Source organism: Thunnus maccoyii, chromosome 12, assembly GCF_910596095.1.
Source record: "Thunnus maccoyii chromosome 12, fThuMac1.1, whole genome shotgun sequence".
In the NCBI taxonomy this organism is placed as follows: Eukaryota; Metazoa; Chordata; class Actinopteri; order Scombriformes; family Scombridae; genus Thunnus; species Thunnus maccoyii.
In genome coordinates, this window is record NC_056544.1 from 31,516,089 (window position 1) to 31,534,338 (window position 18,250).

General features: G+C 39.2%; 3 protein-coding genes across 3 annotated transcripts in view; 1 reads left to right on the plus strand and 2 right to left on the minus strand.

Moving 5' to 3' along the window:
* The first annotated feature begins 199 nt into the window (after positions 1 to 199).
* On the plus strand, positions 200 to 5,389 carry LOC121908067 (tripartite motif-containing protein 16-like). The gene has a single exon (XM_042427757.1). It carries the CDS (start codon positions 3,554 to 3,556, stop codon positions 5,216 to 5,218), a length of 1,665 nt encoding a protein of 554 aa, XP_042283691.1. The 5' UTR covers positions 200 to 3,553; the 3' UTR covers positions 5,219 to 5,389.
* A 3,543-nt stretch (positions 5,390 to 8,932) lies between these two features.
* LOC121908064 (tripartite motif-containing protein 16-like) lies at positions 8,933 to 12,133 on the minus strand. Its single transcript, XM_042427751.1, has 3 exons — positions 11,850 to 12,133; positions 10,960 to 11,067; positions 8,933 to 10,833 (listed from the first exon to the last, which is right to left on the minus strand). Exon 3 carries the CDS (start codon positions 10,674 to 10,676, stop codon positions 8,988 to 8,990), a length of 1,689 nt encoding a protein of 562 aa, XP_042283685.1. The 5' UTR covers positions 10,677 to 10,833; positions 10,960 to 11,067; positions 11,850 to 12,133; the 3' UTR covers positions 8,933 to 8,987.
* A 3,230-nt stretch (positions 12,134 to 15,363) lies between these two features.
* Positions 15,364 to 18,250, minus strand: part of lamc1 (laminin, gamma 1) — a 68,449-nt gene continuing 65,562 nt past the window's right edge. Inside the window, exon 28 of the mRNA XM_042427743.1 lies at positions 15,364 to 18,075. Coding sequence (XP_042283677.1) covers positions 17,819 to 18,075 — 257 coding nt within the window. The 3' untranslated portion in view covers positions 15,364 to 17,818. The remainder of the gene's footprint in view (positions 18,076 to 18,250) is intronic.

Here is an 18,250-nt window from a genome sequence, read left to right on the forward strand (position 1 = left end):
TTCTCTTTGTTCTAAATGTTAGTTTCATGTTTGTATTGATGTATTTGTGTGCTGTTGTTTCTTAAACAGAGAAAACAGCAGAACTTCCTTCATCATAGATATTTTGTTCTCATCACTTTGTAAATTCATAAAGAAATGTACAATCAAACTGTAATTATCATGATAATAATCATTTATTATGTTCTTGTACATTCGTGGTTAAACTAACTGATTGTGTGGATGAAGTGAATCTGAACATGAAATTGTTGAACAAGAGTCATTTAACAGACTTGGATGTGTGTACAATCTGAAACTTGTACAACAAGCAACAATAATCCAGGCAAGAAAATACAAAAACATGAGTCATCTTCTGACTCTAGCAATATTTCTTAGGTGATAAAGGGCTATGTTTGTAACATTGTTTGTGTGTGAATTAAAATCTAACTCAGAATCAAGAGTAACACCCAGGTTCTTTACTTCCGACTTTTTCTGTGGTGCCAGACTTCCAAGTTTGCTAAAAATCTTTTGTATCTGTTCACTTGTATCAATTACAAGATTTTCTGTTTTGTCTTCATTTAATTTAAGAAATGATTGCTCATCCACTGTTCCATACAATTTATCATGGGATTCAGTGCATCAGAGTCATCTGGTGCTACAGATTAATACAACTGAGTATCATCATCATAACAATGATGATTCACACCATGATCACCAGTAATTTTGCTAAGTGGTAGCATATATAAACATTATAATAAAGGACCAAGAACTGAACCCTGTGGAATACCGAAAAGGTTATAATACTGTTCCAGAGACATGGTTGCTGAGGCTAAAATATCTTCTGCCTGTGAGGTATGTGTTTAACCAATTTAGAGTTTACCTTTTAGACCAATCCAATTTTCAGATCTGTCCAGAAGAATCTTGTGATCTACTGTCTCGAATGCAGCAGCTAAGTCAAGAAGCCTCAGAATAGATACATTTCTGTTATCTGCGTTCACTCTAAGATCATTAATTATTTTTAATAGCGCCATTTCAGTGCCGTCCCCTTCTACAGGCAGACTGAAATTGATTGTACATTTTACTGTCACGTAGGAACTCATCCAACTGTTTAAACACTGCCTTTTCCAGTATTTCACTTAGGAAAGGCAGGTTGGAAATGGGTAGTTGCTCAGCACAGAAGAGTCAAGGTTGTGTTTTTTAAGTAAGGGCTTTACTAGAGCTGTTTTAAGTGCATCTGGGAAAATGCTTGTCTCTAGAGAGCATCTACCAATGTCTGATAGATCAAGAATAAAACTCCAAAATCTAAAAATCCCTTTTAAAAAAGTAGTAGGAATTGTATCCAGGGAGCAAGTGAAAGACTTTAATTGCAGGACAATTTAATGAAGTTCCCCTTCATTCACTAATTTTACAAAAAGAATTTACATTTCTCCACGAGGAACTAACAGTCTGATTTTTTTAAATTGTCAATATTGTCTGCAAACTGGCTTGGATATTAACAAGCTTATTTTCAAAAAATGATGCAAACTCCTCACATTTTGACCGTGAGGCAGGACATGTTTCTTCATGAAGTTTGGAGGGATTTAAAAGGCCATCGATGGTAGAAAATAAAATTCTAGGATTGTTTCTTATTGAAGTATGGCTGTCTCCCACAGCGTGTAGCTTTGTTATAGACATAGCGATCTCTCAGTGGATTGTTAATTTATGAACCACAGCTTTAGCATTTAATTAAAAGCCATGGCAAACAGATGTGTCTTCACCATAGATTTAAAAGTAGCCCACATTGTCTCTAGTCTTCAGGTAGTTTGTTCCAGACGTGAGCAGCATAGGAGCTAAAAGCAGCTTCACTATGTTTATTGTTAACTTTAGAAACCACACAAAGACCATAAGCTTCATACTGTATAAGAGGATCTGATGAACCATTCAGAGATTAATGGACAAGCAGTAATACTTTAAAATCAATTATTTGACAAACTGGCAACCACTGTAGTGATCTGTGAACTGGAGTAATATGCTCTGCTTTTTTTAGTCTTTGTGTTCAACCGGATCTGTCTGACTGCTTTCTTACAGAGACCTGAGAAAAGTCCATTACAGTTGTCCATCCTGCAGCAGACAAAGGCTTTAACATGAAATCTCTGCTCCATCAGATGTTCTTTAGATGGTAAAATGCTGATTTTGTGACAGACTTAATGAAATTTAGATCTGAATCCAAGACAACTCCTACTCAAAAAGAAATCAGTTGTTATCCAGCTACGTTCTCCTCTGAAACACATGGAAACACATTTTGCTTTATAATTTTAATGACAAAAGTCCACTGATTAACTGTTTTATGTGCAATTTAAATGCAAATACTGTTGGCTGAACAGCTCTATTCAGAACAAGACTCTTACCTCTCTCGTCCTGATTGGACGTTGCTGTTACTTTGATAGAGTATTTATATTCATGTCTCTAGAATCAAGTGGTCTGTAAGTTGTGCTAACGATGGTCTTTTGACCGAAAGGACCACTTTTATCACATTTGTTCAATAGATTCTTTTGCATCTTAAGAGCCTCCTTTATATTTGGACTGTTTTCAGAAAAATGAAAGGAATAAGCAAACCTGGGAGAAGTTTGATTTCAACTCTGCCCTAATTGAGCTTCTTGACTCCATAAACATCAATTTGGAGTCAAAATGAAGTTTCTGTCTCTATCACTTTGATATTTTATATTCTTTTATATAATTATAAAAGAATTGAGCTGTACCTGGATGACTGTCAGTGTGTCTTGGTTAAAGGTGATTTGTGAATTCACAAACCTACCTTAAGTTTTCTTATGTTGTCTTAATAGTTCTGACCTTTTTTAGAATGTATTTATGTATATTGTTGCAGTAATATTTTCTATTTCTGCTTTTGTTTTGATATATAGACCTTAAAGGATCTTGTCCTATAAATAATAGTTGACTTACTACAGTTCTTACAGACTGATTGAATATGCGGACTAAAAAAACTGCATAAGACTTTCCCCCCCCAATGTTTTAGTGTGTGGATATGGGAACAAACTTTACAAAAATGAATACACAGTAGTATAATTTGTTGGTGGAAATCTTCCTTTGGTTTGTTTTTGCCTCTCAACTTTGGAACAGCCTCTTTCAAAGTCTTGCTAGTAATAGAGACAGTGTTTGTACTCATGTCAAGAATTATTCTAGAGAATATATCTTTGCAGAGTTAGCTACAACTGTTGTGAGCTAAATGTAGGTAAAAGTAAAAGTGTAACTAATCCATTTTGATGTGGTTGCTGTAAAAACTTGTACTGCCCCTTTAAAAAATAACCCCTCTTGCTGGAATCCCTCCCTCTTCTTCCCGCGCTGAAACAGAACCAGCTCCATTCTGTGCAACTATTTCCTTGTTCCCTCCCCCTCACTGATCTGCCATTGTGACATGGGTGTAACCAACACATGGTAATGCAAGAGCTGATGAGCCCCATTTAGTGAGGATCAGCAAATGAAAAGAAACAAAGGGAACAAAAGTTAGTTTTGGACCAGAGGACAGACTTATATCTGTGCAGAGAAAGTAAAACTCACACATTAACTGCAACAAGGTGAGATGGAGCAGAAAGGAGTTCAGCTGGACAGAGAAACCTTCTCTTGTTCGATCTGTCTGGATCTACTGAAGGATCCGGTGACTATTCCCTGTGGACACAGCTACTGCATGAACTGTATTAAAACACACTGGAATGGAGAGGATCAGAGGAAGATCTACAGCTGCCCTCAGTGCAGACAGACCTTCACACCGAGGCCTATCCTGGTGAAAAACACCATGTTAGCAGATTTAGTGGAGCAGCTGAAGAAGACTGGACTCCAAGCTGCTCCTGCTGATCACTACTATGCTGGACCTGAAGATGTGGCCTGTGATGTCTGCACTGGGAGGAAGCGGAAAGCCCTCAAGTCCTGTCTGACTTGTCCGGCTTCTTACTGTGAGAATCATCTTCAGCCTCATTATGATGCAGCTCCATTAAAGAAACACAAGCTGGTCGACCCCTCGGAGAAGCTCCAGGAGAACATCTGCTCTCGTCATGATGAGGTGATGAAGATGTTCTGCCTTACTGATCAGCAGAGTATCTGTTATCTCTGCTCTGTGGATGAACATAAAGGCCACGACACAGTCTCAGCTGCAGCTGAAAGGACTGAGAGGCAGAGAGAGCTTGAGGTGAGTCGACAAAACATCCAGCAGAGAATCCAGGACAGAGAGAAAGATGTGAAGCTGCTTCAACAGGAGGTGAAGACCATCAATCGCTCTGCTGATAAAGCAGTGGAGGACAGTGAGAAGATCTTCACTGAGCTGATCCGTCTCATCCAGAAAAGAAGCTCTGATGTGAAGCAGCAGATCAGATCCCAGCAGGAAACTGAAGTGAGTCGAGTCAAAGAGCTTCAGGAGAAGCTGGAGCAGGAGATCACTGAGCTGAAGAGGAAAGACGCTGAACTGAAGCAGTTCTCACACACAGAGGATCACATCCAGTTTCTACACAACTACCCCTCACTGTCACAACTCAGTGCATCTACAGACTCAACCAGCATCAATATCCGTCCTCTGAGATACTTTGAGGATGTGACAGCAGCTGTGTCAGAGCTCAGAGATAAACTACAGGACATCCTGAGGGAGAAATGGACAAACATCTTACTGACAGTGACTGAAGTGGACGTTTTACTGTCAGAACCAGAACCCAAGACCAGAGCTGAGTTCTTAAAATATGCACGTGAAATCACTCTGGATCCAAACACAGCAAACCCAGAGCTGTTATTATCTGAGGGGAACAGAAAAGCAGAAATAAGTCTGGGCCTACAGTCTTATTCTAGTCACCCAGACAGATTCACTGGATGGAGTCAGGTCCTGAGTAGAGAGAGTCTGACTGGACGTTGTTACTGGGAGGTGGAGTGGAGAGGTGAAGGAGTTGATGTAGCAGTCGCATACAAGAATATCAGAAGAGCAGGGAGCTCAAGTGTATGTAGATTTGGACTCAGTAACAAATCTTGGGCTTTATGTTGTTATACTAACCATTATAAATTTTGGTTCAACAAAATCAAAACCCGTGTCTCAGGTCCTCAGTCCTCCAGAGTAGGAGTGTACCTGGATCACAGAGCAGGTATTCTGTCCTTCTACAGCATCTCTGAAACCATGACTCTCCTCCACAGAGTCCAGACCACATTCACTCAGCCTCTCTATGCTGGACTTTGTCCTTATTATGTTGGGGACACAGCTGAGTTCTGTTAACTCAAATAGACAGAAGTCATTTCAGTCATTTCTTCATGTTTTTGTCTCCATTGTTTCTGAGAGCTCGTTGCTGTGGTGTTTCTGAACTGCATAGAGATCAGCTGTCAATCAAACTGGGACTGTCAACACTTTCTTACTTTGTTCTGTTGATGTTTTGACAAAAAGTGTGAGAAAAATATCTGGAACATTTTAAGATTGAGGTTTTCTTGTTTTTGTTTTTTTTTCTTTCTTTAAAATTCACTTTTTCGCATGTGTTTTTATCCATGGAGGCTATCGCTGCTCATGATGACGTCTTTAACCTTCACTGACACTGAAAACAGCAGAACTTCCTTCATCATAGATATTTTGTTCTCATCACTTTGTAAATTCATAAAGAAATGTACAATCAAACTGTAATTATCATGATAATAATCATGATATTATGTTCTTGTACATAGCTGACATTCTGGGTTAAACTAACTGATTGTGTGGATGAAGTGAATCTGAACATGAAATCATTGAACAAGAGTCATTTAACAGACTTTACTGATTGGATGTGTGAACAATCTGAAGCTTTACATAATCAATAAAGATGTTTTTTTTTCAACAGTGAGCAAAGTATTTTCTTCTGTCTTCATCTCAGGATCTCATTCAAAGCTTCTGGAGAAAATGTGAAACTAAAATGAGAGTTTATTTGAGGCAGTTTTCCTCCTGAAACACTACAAAGTACAGAGTTCATGTTCAGAGCAGACAAACGTTTGTCAGTCAGTCTCTGTACTTTCAGCTTTCTTCACTAAAGCAGCTTTGTCACTGAGAAAAGAGCAGAGTTTTATATCACTTGTTGCTTTTAAAAAACAAGGTTTTCTATGTGCATTTAATTGATAAAGGCTTTGTTATACAGGCCTAAAAAACTGGAAAATAGTAAGAATTCATTTGATCAAGTTTCAGTGGTAAGAAGTTTTGTTGCATCCTGACAAACATAAAACAACAGATATTGTGTCGTTGTGAACTTGAGGTCATTTCATTTATTTTTATGTAGATTTTCATAAAAATTGAACACTGTTTGTTTAATTTTTGGTCTTAGAGGGGATTTTGAAGTAGGATCTCTCCAAGTTAGCACAGTAAAATGTTACCAAATTTGGACCACTGATAGAATATAACATTAGGAAGGGGTTACCATGACAGTGATGAACTAATTTACTGAGGAAGTTCAGAAAGTTCAGAGAAATGTGTGTTTGTGTAATTGTTGGTCTTAGAGGGGATTTTGAAGTGGGATATCTCCAAGTTGGTACCCTAAAAGGTAACTACATTTGTACCAATGATACAATATGACATTAGAAAGCAGATGCCATGGCAACCTTGAAGTAACCTATGAAGAATGTGTTTAGTGAAAGGTCAAAGTTCTGATCTAACCTAACCTCCTATTGAGGATTTTTTGGTGAAAGGTCAAAATTCATATAAATATATCTGTCTGTGTAATTTGTGATCTTGGGGAGATTTTGAAGTGGGATTCCTCCAAGTTGATGCAGTGAAATGTTATGAAATTTCTACCAGTGATAGAATAAGACATTAGGAAGTGGGTGCTTTGGGAACTATGAAATAACCTATTGAGGAATTTGTTTGGTGTAAGGTCAAATGTCATGTAAATGTATCCGTTTGTGTAATTGTTGGTGTTGGAGGGGATTTTGAATTGGGATTTTACCAAGTTTGTGTAAAATGTTACCAAATTTGGACCACTGATAGAATAAGACATTAGGAAGCAGCTGCTATGGCAACCGTGAACTAACCTATTGAGGAATTTGTTTGGTGAAAGGTCAAAATTCATATGTTAGCTGTGTAATTTCTGGTCTTGGAGGGGATTTTTAAGTGGGATTCCTCCAAGCTGGTGCAGTTAAATGGTACCAAATTTGTACCGTTGATAGGCTAAAATGTTAGAAGGGGGATGCCATGGCAATGGTGAACTAAACTATTGAGGAATCTGTTTGACAAAAGGTCAAAGTTCATATAAATTATATATGTGTTGTTCTTGGAGGTTAATTTTTAAGTAAAATATTTCAAAATTTTATGCAAGTTGTTGCTGATGGCTCCAAATCAAGCCCCCAAACCATTGATAAAGTGTCCTCCAAGGATCAATATTAGGCCCTCTGCTATTTACTGTCTACATAAATAACATTTATTTCCAACCCAGCACTGTAATGTCCATTTTTATGCCCATCTTGTATGCCATTGGCCCCACTGCAGACCAGGCCTTCTCCAGGTTAGTTTGTTGTTGACGACCTCCAGACCCCCCTGTTTGATTTATATATATATATATATATATATATATATATATATATATATATATATATATATATATATACACATATATATATAATATTATATATGTATTATGTTAAAGAATATAATTTATGCAACATGTTGGTATATACGTGTATAAATGTGTGGATATAAGTCATCTCAGGTGTTCAGGAATTACCAACTCTAAACTGAATTTGATTTTGACTCTAAACATACTTGGGACTGGGAAGAATATTTAACCGCAACCTGACCTATCTGAGTTGTTCTGAGTGAGTTATTCTGCAAGAACACAAATGTTTTATTTGTGTTAGATTATCAAATTATGAGGAATAATTAACAATCTGATATATTTTTGTATGAAGATATAAACATGGATGAAATTACAGTAAACTGATTGAAATGTAAACAAAATCCTGTCCAAGATGTTCTGCTGTTGGGTGACGAGGCTTACATTTGTGAATAAAAGTAAAGGACCGTCTCTCTGTGAGGTGACAGAGCTAAACACTGAACCAACATGACAGCCTTATTCTGAAGTTTCATCTTCATGAACATCTACATAAAAATAAATGAAATGACCTCAAGTTCACAACGAAACAATATGTTGTTTTGTTTGTAAGGACTCAACTAAACTTCTTCAAACCCAAACATGATCAAGTGATTTTCTCCTATTTTCCAGTTTTTTAGGCCTGTATAACAAAGACTTTATGAACTAAATGCACAAAGAAAATATTGTTAAAAGCACTCTGGACTTTGTGGTGTTTCAGGAGGAAAACTGCCTCAAATAAACTCTCATTTTAGTGAGTCTCACATTTTCTCCAGAAGCTTTGAATGAGATCCTGAGATGAAGACAGAAGAAAATACTTTGCTCACTGTTGAAAAAAAACAAATATTTTTATTGATTATGTAAAGCTTCAGATTGTTCACACGTCCAATCAGTAAAGTCTGTTAAATGACTCTTGTTCAATGATTTCATGTTCAGATTCACTTCATCCACACAATCAGTTAGTTTAACCCAGAATGTCACCTATGTACAAGAACATAATAAATGATTATTGTCATAATTACAGTTTGATTGTACATTTCTATATTAATTTACAAAGTGATGAGAACAAAATATCTATGATGAAGGAAGTTCTGCTGTTTTCTCTGTTTAAGACACTGAAGTTGGAAGAGAAACAACAGATTCATGTTTGTATTGATGTATTTGTATGCTAACATTTAGAATAAAGAGAAGTTTATATTTTCATCTGCAGAAATGTCAGTGAAGATAAAAGACGTCATCATGAGCAGCGATAGCCTCCATGGAAAAACATTTAAAAAAACCCTCAATCTTAAAATGTCCAGATATTTTTCTCACACCTTTTGTCAAGACATCAACAGAAAATAAAGTGTTGATAATCCCAGTTTGATTGAGCTCTCAGAAACAATGGAGACAAAAAAATGAAAAATTACATCACAGAATCTGACACATGAAGTCTGAAATGACTTCTGTCTATTTGAGTTTACAGAACTCAGCTGTGTCTCCATTAAAATGATCAAGCCGAAGTCCAGCGTGGAGAGGCTGAGTGAATGTGGTCTGGACTCTGTGGAGGAGAGTCATGGTTTCAGAGACATTGTAGAAGGACAAAATACCGGCTCTGTGATCCAAGTACACTCCTATTCTGTAGGACTGAGGAGGTGAGACTGGAGTAAAGACATCGTTAAACCAAAATGAAGAACTGGTAGTGTCACAATATAACATCCAAGATTTGTCATTACGCCCAAACAGACATTCATAGGACTCTCCTGCTCTGCTGATATTCTTGTATGCGACTGCTACACGAACTTCTTTCCCTTTCCACTCCACCTCCCAGTAACAACGTCCATTCAGACTCTCTCTACTCAGGACCTGACGCCAATGAGTGAATCTGTCTGGGTGACTAGGATAGGACTGTTGATGTCTAACTCGTTTTGCATTTCTGTTCCCTTCAGTTAATAACAACTGTGTGTGTGCTGTGTTTGGATCCAGAGTGATTTCACATGAATATTTTAAGAACTCAGCTCTGGTCTCGGGTTCTGTTTTTGAATCTGGAAGTAAAACTTCCACTTCAGTCACTGCCAGTGAGATGTTTGTCCATTTCTCCCTCAGGATGTCCTGTAGTTGATCTCTGAGCTCTGACACAGCTGCTGTCACATCCTCAAAGTATCTCAGAGGACGGATATTGATGCTGGATGAGTTTGTAGATGCACTGAGTTGTGACAGTGAGGGGTAGTTGAGTAGAAACTGGTTGTTATCCTCTGTGTGTGAGAACTGCTTCAGTTCAGCATCTTTCCTCTTCAGCTCAGTGATCTCCTGCTCCAGCTTCTCCTGAAGCTCTTTGACTCGACTCACTTCATTTTCCTGCTGGGATCTGATCTGCTGCTTCACATCAGAGCTTCTTTTCTGGATGAGATGGATCAGCTCAGTGAAGATCTTCTCACTGTCCTCCACTGATTTATCAGCAGAGCGACTGATGGTCTCAACCTCCTGTTGAAGCAGCTTCACATCTTTCTCTCTGTCCTGGATTCTCTGTTGGATTTGTTGTCGACTCACCTCGAGCTCTTTCTGCTTCTCAGTCCTTTCTGCTGCAGCCGAGACTGTGTCGTGACCTTTATGTTCATCCACAGGGCAGAGATAACAGATACTCTGCTGATCTGTGCGACAGAACATCATCATTACCTCATCATGACGAGAGCAGATGTTCTCCTGGAGTTTCTCCAAGGGGCTAACCAGCTTGTGTTTCTTTAATGGAGGTGCATCATAATGAGGCTGAAGGTGATTCTCACAGTAAGAGGCTGGACAAGTCAAACAGGACTTGAGGGCTTTCCGCTTCCTCCCAGTGCAGACATCACAGGCCACATCTTCAGGTCCTGCAAAGCAATGATCAGCAGGAGCAGCTTGGAGTCCAGTCTTCTTCAGCTGCTCCACTAAAGCTGCTAACATGGTGTTTTTCACTGGGACAGGCCTCGGTGTGAAGGTCTGTCTGCACTGAGGGCAGCTGTAGATCTTCCTCTGATCCTCTTCATCCCAGTGTGTTTTAATACAGCTCATGCAGTAGCTGTGTCGACAGGGAATAGTCACCGGATCCTTCAGTAGATCCAGACAGATCGAACAGAGAAGAGAAAAGGATACTTGTTCCAGCTGACCTCCTTTCTGCTCCATTTCAGCTTTCAGTGGTAATGACTGTCTGAGTTTCACTTCTTCAGAAGTTGAACAAATTTGAGCTCTGATCTGAACAACATATGTTTCTGCAGTGAATGTAGTCTGACAGCTCTTGTACTACATTACTTGTTGGTTACATCCATCTTCAACTGTAGATCTGAGGGGAGGGAACAAGGAAATATGAGCACAGAGTTGAGCTTGTTGTGTTTGAGTTTTAAAGAGATACTGTGTGTTTCAACTTTTATACAATAGAGCTCATTTCTCATTTAAAAACACTGCTTACCTCTTCTCTCTGGTGCCAAAGTGTTCTTGGGATCTGATATGACTCCCCAGTGAAGTGAGTGGAGGTTGTCAGCCACTCAAGGGATTATTCTCCACCATATATTTGCGCCTGCAGAAGACAAAACAACCCATTAAATGTCTTCTGGTATTTTTCTTCTCCTTCAACAATAGTAAACAGCACTGTGCAGATTTCATTCTTTTTCTTAAAATACATACAGGTACATTAATTTGACAAAACAGTATGTACTCAGCTCAGTGTACACATTACTAGTAGAAAACTATTAAAAAACATTTATCCACATTATAACACATTGCAAAACCATGAAAAACGATGTTCAAAAGGTAAAACAGTGACACCTGGTGGGCAAAGTGAAAAGGTGCGTGGGGTTGGGTGAATAAACGTTTATTAATCAATATAAACATTCTCTCGGATTCGGGACAGAAATACAGACAGAAATAGCATAAAGCAGGGGGTTAATTTACCAGTAGACCCTGTTTATGTGCAGAGACTCGTGTATCATTGCAGATGCCGAAAACCGTTTAAATTACAGAGTTTTTTAAATGGAGTCTGGTTGTTTTACTTCTTCACGACCAAGTTGAAATCGTATATCTCAAAATATATATTTTAAAAAGGTTAAAGGGAAGCTAAAATTAACGCCAGGAGCTCGGGAGCGACGGTTTTAAACTTCACAAATTCGAATTAAATTCGTTGTTTTCACCTTTTCAGGTAGAATGAACGGGGTGTTTGCAGCTAAGCTAAGGTTAGCCTTTTGTTTGCTACGTTTAATTACCGGCTCTGCCATCATTTTGCGATGCATTACGACATCCCGTAGCCAAAAGATACAGTTTAATTAACTTTTGATAATTAAAAACAGTAAGTTTATTACTCACAATCAGACCGGTGAAGTTAAAAGTTGCTCCAGACCTCTGCAGCGCTGCTCCGCCGGTAGTCGCTGCTGTTACCGGGTTCACTGCCGGTTAGAGACCCGGTTTATTGTTGCTTCAGCGCCGTCAGCTGGACCGGAGGACGAACGATCCTTGTTGTTTGGGTCGTTGCCTCTCTGTCAGTAATCTCAATGTGTGCCTCGAATAAGAGGGGAACGATAAACCTACCACACCCTTATGTTTGCCTTTTCTTACCTAAGAACCTCCCACGGACACTCCTGTTCCTACCTCCTCACCTGTGATCCTTTATCCTCTGGATCTCCTGGATCCTGAAGTCCCACCTACTACACTATGGAACTGCACAAGACTCAACAAATACAAATATTTAAGTAATGTACAAGTACCTCAAAACTGTACTTTAATGTACTTAACATTTACTTACTTTCCGACAATGGCAAAATATTACTGTGTCATGTAACCAGCGTAGCGCCTCACAGTAGGGTTGTCACAATACTAGTAAAAAAAAACAATACTCGATGCCCCTTTTGATACCATAGCACAAAGGAAAAAAGTCCTAGGCACAAAAAAAGGATAGTTTTCCTTTTTTTTAAAATTAAATTTGGCAGAGTTAGTGCCACATAACCAACCAATAACATGGTGACTGAATGAATGAATGCCATAAAAGCCACAAGTTGAGGACCAGTGAATTTTCTTCTGTGCAGCTTTTGGTTGGAAACCTGAGTCTAGACTTTTGTTTTGTTGTTTCTTTTCTTTTTGTGGCTTCAGTACTTTTGATACTATCGAATGAATGATTAATAGAGATGGTATTGTTGCTCCATGTACTGTGTGTAAAGCACATGGTATTGAAAACACATTGAAGTATCAATACTTTTGACAAAAAAATTAGAAAGAAATAGACAAGAAATTAATTCAGTTGTATAAAACTGTGAAACACACAGTATCTCTTTAAAACTCAAACACAACAAGCTCAACTCTGTGCTCATATTTTCTTGTTCCCTCCCCTTCAGATCTACAGTTGATGATGGATGTAACCAACATGTAATGTAGTACAAGAGCTGTCAGATTACATTCACTGTAGGGACACATGTTGTTCAGATCAGAGCTCAAACTTGTTCAACTTCTCAGGAGGTGAAACTCAGACAGTCGTTGCCACTGAGAGCTGAAATGGAGCAGAAAGGAGATCAGCTGGACAGAGAAACCTTGTCTTGTTCGATCTGTCTGGATCTACTGCAGCTATTTCTTTGTTCACTCCCCTTCCCTGATAAGCCTGTGTGACATGGGTGTAACCAACACATGGTAATTAATGCAAGAGCTGACGAGCCCCATTCAGCGAAGATAAGCTAATCAAAAGGAACAAAAGTTCACCTCCAGCCTCATTATGATGCAGCTCCATTAAAGAAACACAAGCTGGTCGAACCCTCAGAGAAGCTCCAGAAGAACATCTGCTCCCTTCATGATGAGGTGATGAAGATGTTCTGTGCACTGATCAGCAGATCAGCTGCAGTAGAAAGGACTGAGAGGCAGAGAGAGCTCAAGGTGAGTCGACAACAAATCCCGCAGAGAATCCAGGACAGAGAGAAAGATGTGAAGCAGTTGCATACAAGAATATCAGCAGAGCAGGAGAGTCCTATTAATGTCTATTTGGGCGTAATGACACACCTTGGATATTATATTGTGACGCTACCAGTTCTTCATTTTGGTTCAATGATAGCTATACTACCGTCTCAGGTCCTGGTTCCTCCAGAGTAGGAGTGTACCTGGATCACAGAGCAGGTATTTTGTCCTTCTACAGCGTCTCTGAAACCATGACTCTCCTCCACAGAGTCAAGACCACATTCACTCAGCCTCTCTATGCTGGACTTTGGCTGGATTATTCCCATGGAGACACAGCTGAGTTCTGTAAACTCAGGTAGACAGAAGTCATTTCAGACTTCATGTGTCAGATTCTGTTGTAATTCTTCATGTTTTGGTCTCCATTGTTTCTGAGAACTCGTTGCTGTGGTGTTTCTGAACTAAACAGAGATCAGCTGTCAATGACACTGGGATGTCAATACTTTTTTTTTTACAAAAACTAGGAAAAGAGATCATATATCTGCCATTGCAGCTTCACTGCATTGGCTTCCTGTAAAATCCAGAATAGAATTTTAAATCCTTCTCCTCACCTACAAAGCCCTTAATGGTCAGACACCATCATATCTTTAAGAGCTCATAGTACCGTATTATCCCACTAGAACACTGCGCTCCCAGTATGCAGCTTACTGGTGGTTCCTAGAGTCTCCAAAAGTAGAATGGGACGCAGAGCCTTCAGCTATCAGACTCCTCTCCTGTAGAACCATCTTCCAGATTCTGTTCAGGGTGCAGACACCCTCTCTATGTTTAAGAGTAGGCTTAAAACTTTCCTTTTTTGATAAAGCTTATACTTAGGGCCGGCAGGGCTCGCCTTGGATCATCCCTTAGTGATGCTGCTATAGGCCTAGACTGCTGGGGGACTTCCTATGATGCACTGAGCTCCTCTCTTCTCCTCCTCCTCTTCACCATTTGTATGCATTCATGTAACATCAATGCATGTAACTAACTTGGCTTCTTCCCGGGAGTTTTATGTGCTTTCTCGTCTTGCAGTAAAACTGGGCATCAAGGGCTGCGGTGATGATGGCATGGTCCTGTGGATGTCCTGCCTTGACACCTTCTCCTACTGTCATTGCTATTATTATTACTAGTCATATCTCTTTTATTATCGTTGTTAATGTTATTACTGTTGTTATGCTACTCTGTGTCTCTCTCTCCCACCTCCTTCTTTCTCTCTCAACCCAACCCGTCAAGGCAGATGGCTGCCCACCTAGAGCATATTGAGGTTTCTTCCTGTTAAAAGGGGAGTTCTCCTTACCACTGTTGCCAAGTGCTGCTCATGGGGGAATTGTTGGGTCTCTATAAATGAAAGAGAACGGTCTAGACCTGCTCTATGTGAAAAGTGCTCTTGAGATCATTTCTGTCATGATTTGGCGCTATATAAATAAAACTAAACTGAATTGAATTGAACTGAACATCACCACACGTTCACACACTGACTCCTGTAGTAATTTTTTTTATTATTCAAATGTTAAGTTTGGATTTACAGGCACATGGGGACAAACAGGGTCATTCAGGTCCTCACAGGGCTGGAAACATGAAGAGAAAACCAAATACAGAGGAGTCCTGCTGGCTGTGCAGCACATACATCCATCTAAGACAACAGGGTTACAATACAAATAACTGGTACATTATAACTTAGAAATACTGTTTATACATCATGTCTGTGTGTGCTGCACATCCTGCAGAACGGCGCCTGGATGGAGGGAAAAAAAACTGCAAATACGAGTCACCTGAAACTGTCACTTCAACAGAGAGGAAAATGCTAAGTGAACGATTAAGATTCTCTTTCACTGGTCAGACAAATAAACAGATAATCAACCACTTGTAATCTTTCATCAGCAGAGTTGACATCTATAAAAAAAAAATTTAAAAAAAAGACTGGAAATGATGTTTTAAGCTGCCAGTGGAGAATCAGATTCTTTAATAAAAGTATAACTGGTGGTTATTTGCCAAGGAAGGACAAGTTGTTTTTGGAGATTTCTCTGTTCAGGACCTGATTTTTAAAAAAAACCCTGTTTCAGTACCGACATAAGGAGCGGCGTGAAGGAGCGAGGACGAGGACATTTTTGTGAAATAAAACGTGGGAGCCCTAGTTAGGACTGTGATTACAACCGACTTTTATATTAAGGCACAAAACACTCATTAAAAAAAAAAAAAAAAACAACAAAAAAAAAACGGTTAACTACTGTAGCAATATGTGGCTGAGCTTATCTCCATGGAGTTGAGAAAATAATTTCAGTAATATGATTTAAAACATGTCCTGATTGATAAAAGGGTCAAAGCTCAAACAAAAATATTCAGTTAGGTTGAATTAACTTGTGAAAACCCACAGATAATCAATAAAACACAAATGAAATATTGGCATCGCTATGAGGCAGCAACACTGAGCCTTGTATACAAGCAAGCATATTATAATAATAACATACCACAGACGTTATCATAGATATTTATATATATTTAACCTGGAGGTTTCAGTTGATTGATTGTGATAGAACTTAATGTGGCTGTTTTGCATGTTGGAGTTTTTATTTCTTTAAAATCAGCCAGTCCTGAATCATTTAAGCATATATTTACACAAATAACAAATTCCTCACTCTATGTCATAATAAAAAACATTCACACAAAAATATAACATTTGAAATAATTATTAGCACCAGTGTATCAGATAAAATTCTCGCTACGCAAAATGTACAAAGTTGCATAGTGTTGGATTTAGCCTGGAAGAAAATGTTAATGTGTGATTGGTAAAAACACCAGTGATAAGCAGCAAGTTCTGGGACAATAAAAATGAAATGGTTGTAGTGTTATAGAATCAGTACATGAAATGGTGTTTGACCATGCTGTGAAATGTCAGAACTGATTTAAAGATGCACCTACGGAGCCTCTGAAGTCCTGAAAGGTTTTCTTTAAAATCTTGAGCGCACAAGATATCAGATAATATCTTCTTTACATCTTTGTGCACAAAACAAAACAAGATCATAACTTGTGTGCCTGGGATATTAAAACTGTGGGAACAAGATTAAAATCTTGCACACACAAGTTACTATCTTGTTCCCAGAAAATCAATATGTGGTGCATACAAGATGATAACTTGTACCCAAGATAATAAGGGAATGGAACAAATAATCTTATGGTTTCCACAAGATCCATATCTTGAACGCACAAGTTTCTATCTTGTTCGCACATGATATGGAACTTGTGGGAACAAGATTGTAACTCATCGTTCCCACAAGATCCATATTTTGTGTGCACAAGATGGTATCTTGACACTCAGGTACCACGTTTTTCTTAGAGGATCCATATTCTGAGTGCACAAGTGCAAGTATCTTGCATGTACATGATGATCTATTGCATGTAGATAAGATCCAAGATCCATAGATCATAACTTGGGTTTACAAGATATAGATTTTCTGGGAACAAGATCGTAACGTATCTTGTGCACAAGTTAATATCTTGGTTGTTTTGCACGTAAATAAGACAGTATATTGTGTGAGCTCGATCATAACTTGTAACCCTAAACCAAAATCCATATCTTGTGGAAACAAGACCGTTTTTCGTGACTTTAGAGGCTCTTTACGCACCAGCAGAGTGGGCAAAGCTTTACTCAACAACACAACCTGCTGTAAGTGAAAATACTGGTGAAGAAAAGAACTAAAATACTTTTCCTCTGCTGTTTGTGTCAGGTACGTAGCTTTGGGAGAAAAGAAGCTAAAATCAGAAACGAGAGGATTCCTTCACTGTGTGGTTTCTGAAAACATGGTTGGTTTAAAAAATAAAATTAAAAAAAGGCAAAAGGCCGTACATTCAGCCGGCTGAAAACTGTAAAACTCTGAAGTAGCTGGCGTGTCCCCAGGCATGATGGGTAATGGCTGGTTAGACACAGAAAACTAAAAATATGAGCAGATGTTCCTCGAGGCGTGAGGAACTTCCTCTGTGGTTTCTGCGTCGGTGAATCTTCCTCTTGTGGAGCAGACAGGTGCAGTCACGTCGGGTTTGTGGTTCTGGTTTTTCTCCGAGGCTTTTCCTACCTCTCTGCACGGCTTCTCTACGCCGCTTAGTTCATTCTACCATAACCACGTTACTGCGTCTCGAAAAACAAACCTAAAGACAAAACAAAAACAGCTGCTTCTCTTTCGTTGAAAACCGTGATCGTGGCTTGAAATGTTGGCTTCTCTCTTTGCAAAAGAAAAACAAAGACATGAATCTGAAAACAAAACGTTTAAAAAAAAACTGTTTTGGTAAAAAGTTGGCGTGTTTGCCAGAGTGTTAGAAGTGAAGGGGTGGAGGAGTGTTGGAGGAGGAGGAGGAGGTGGTGGTGGGCGGGGTTAAGGCCTCTCCATAGACGCCGTGTTGAAGCAGCCTTCGGGTAACGTGTTCTTGATGTCGTTGAGGTTGCTGATGTCGGCGCGGATCTCACGGATCTGCCGATCGTAGTCGTCGATCATCTCGCCCTGAGTCCGCGCCACTTCGTTCAGCTCAGCCAGCTTCTTGTCCAGATCGCTGTTGACCATCTTGCCCTTGGCCCTCTTCAGCGACTCATCGATCTGGTTCAGTCTGCTCAGGTCCACCTTGTCGATGTTTCCTGGATAGGAGACAAAGAAGCGAATTAACCAGTTTGCTGGGACCTCAGATCTGCTGAGTCAGAACCAAGAAGATATTTTTTAAATGAATCATTCACTGATCAGTAATTTATGCCCTCAGATGTCAAATCAATCAAATGACTTTATTCGTCAGTTTGATTTGGATCTTGGGAGGAA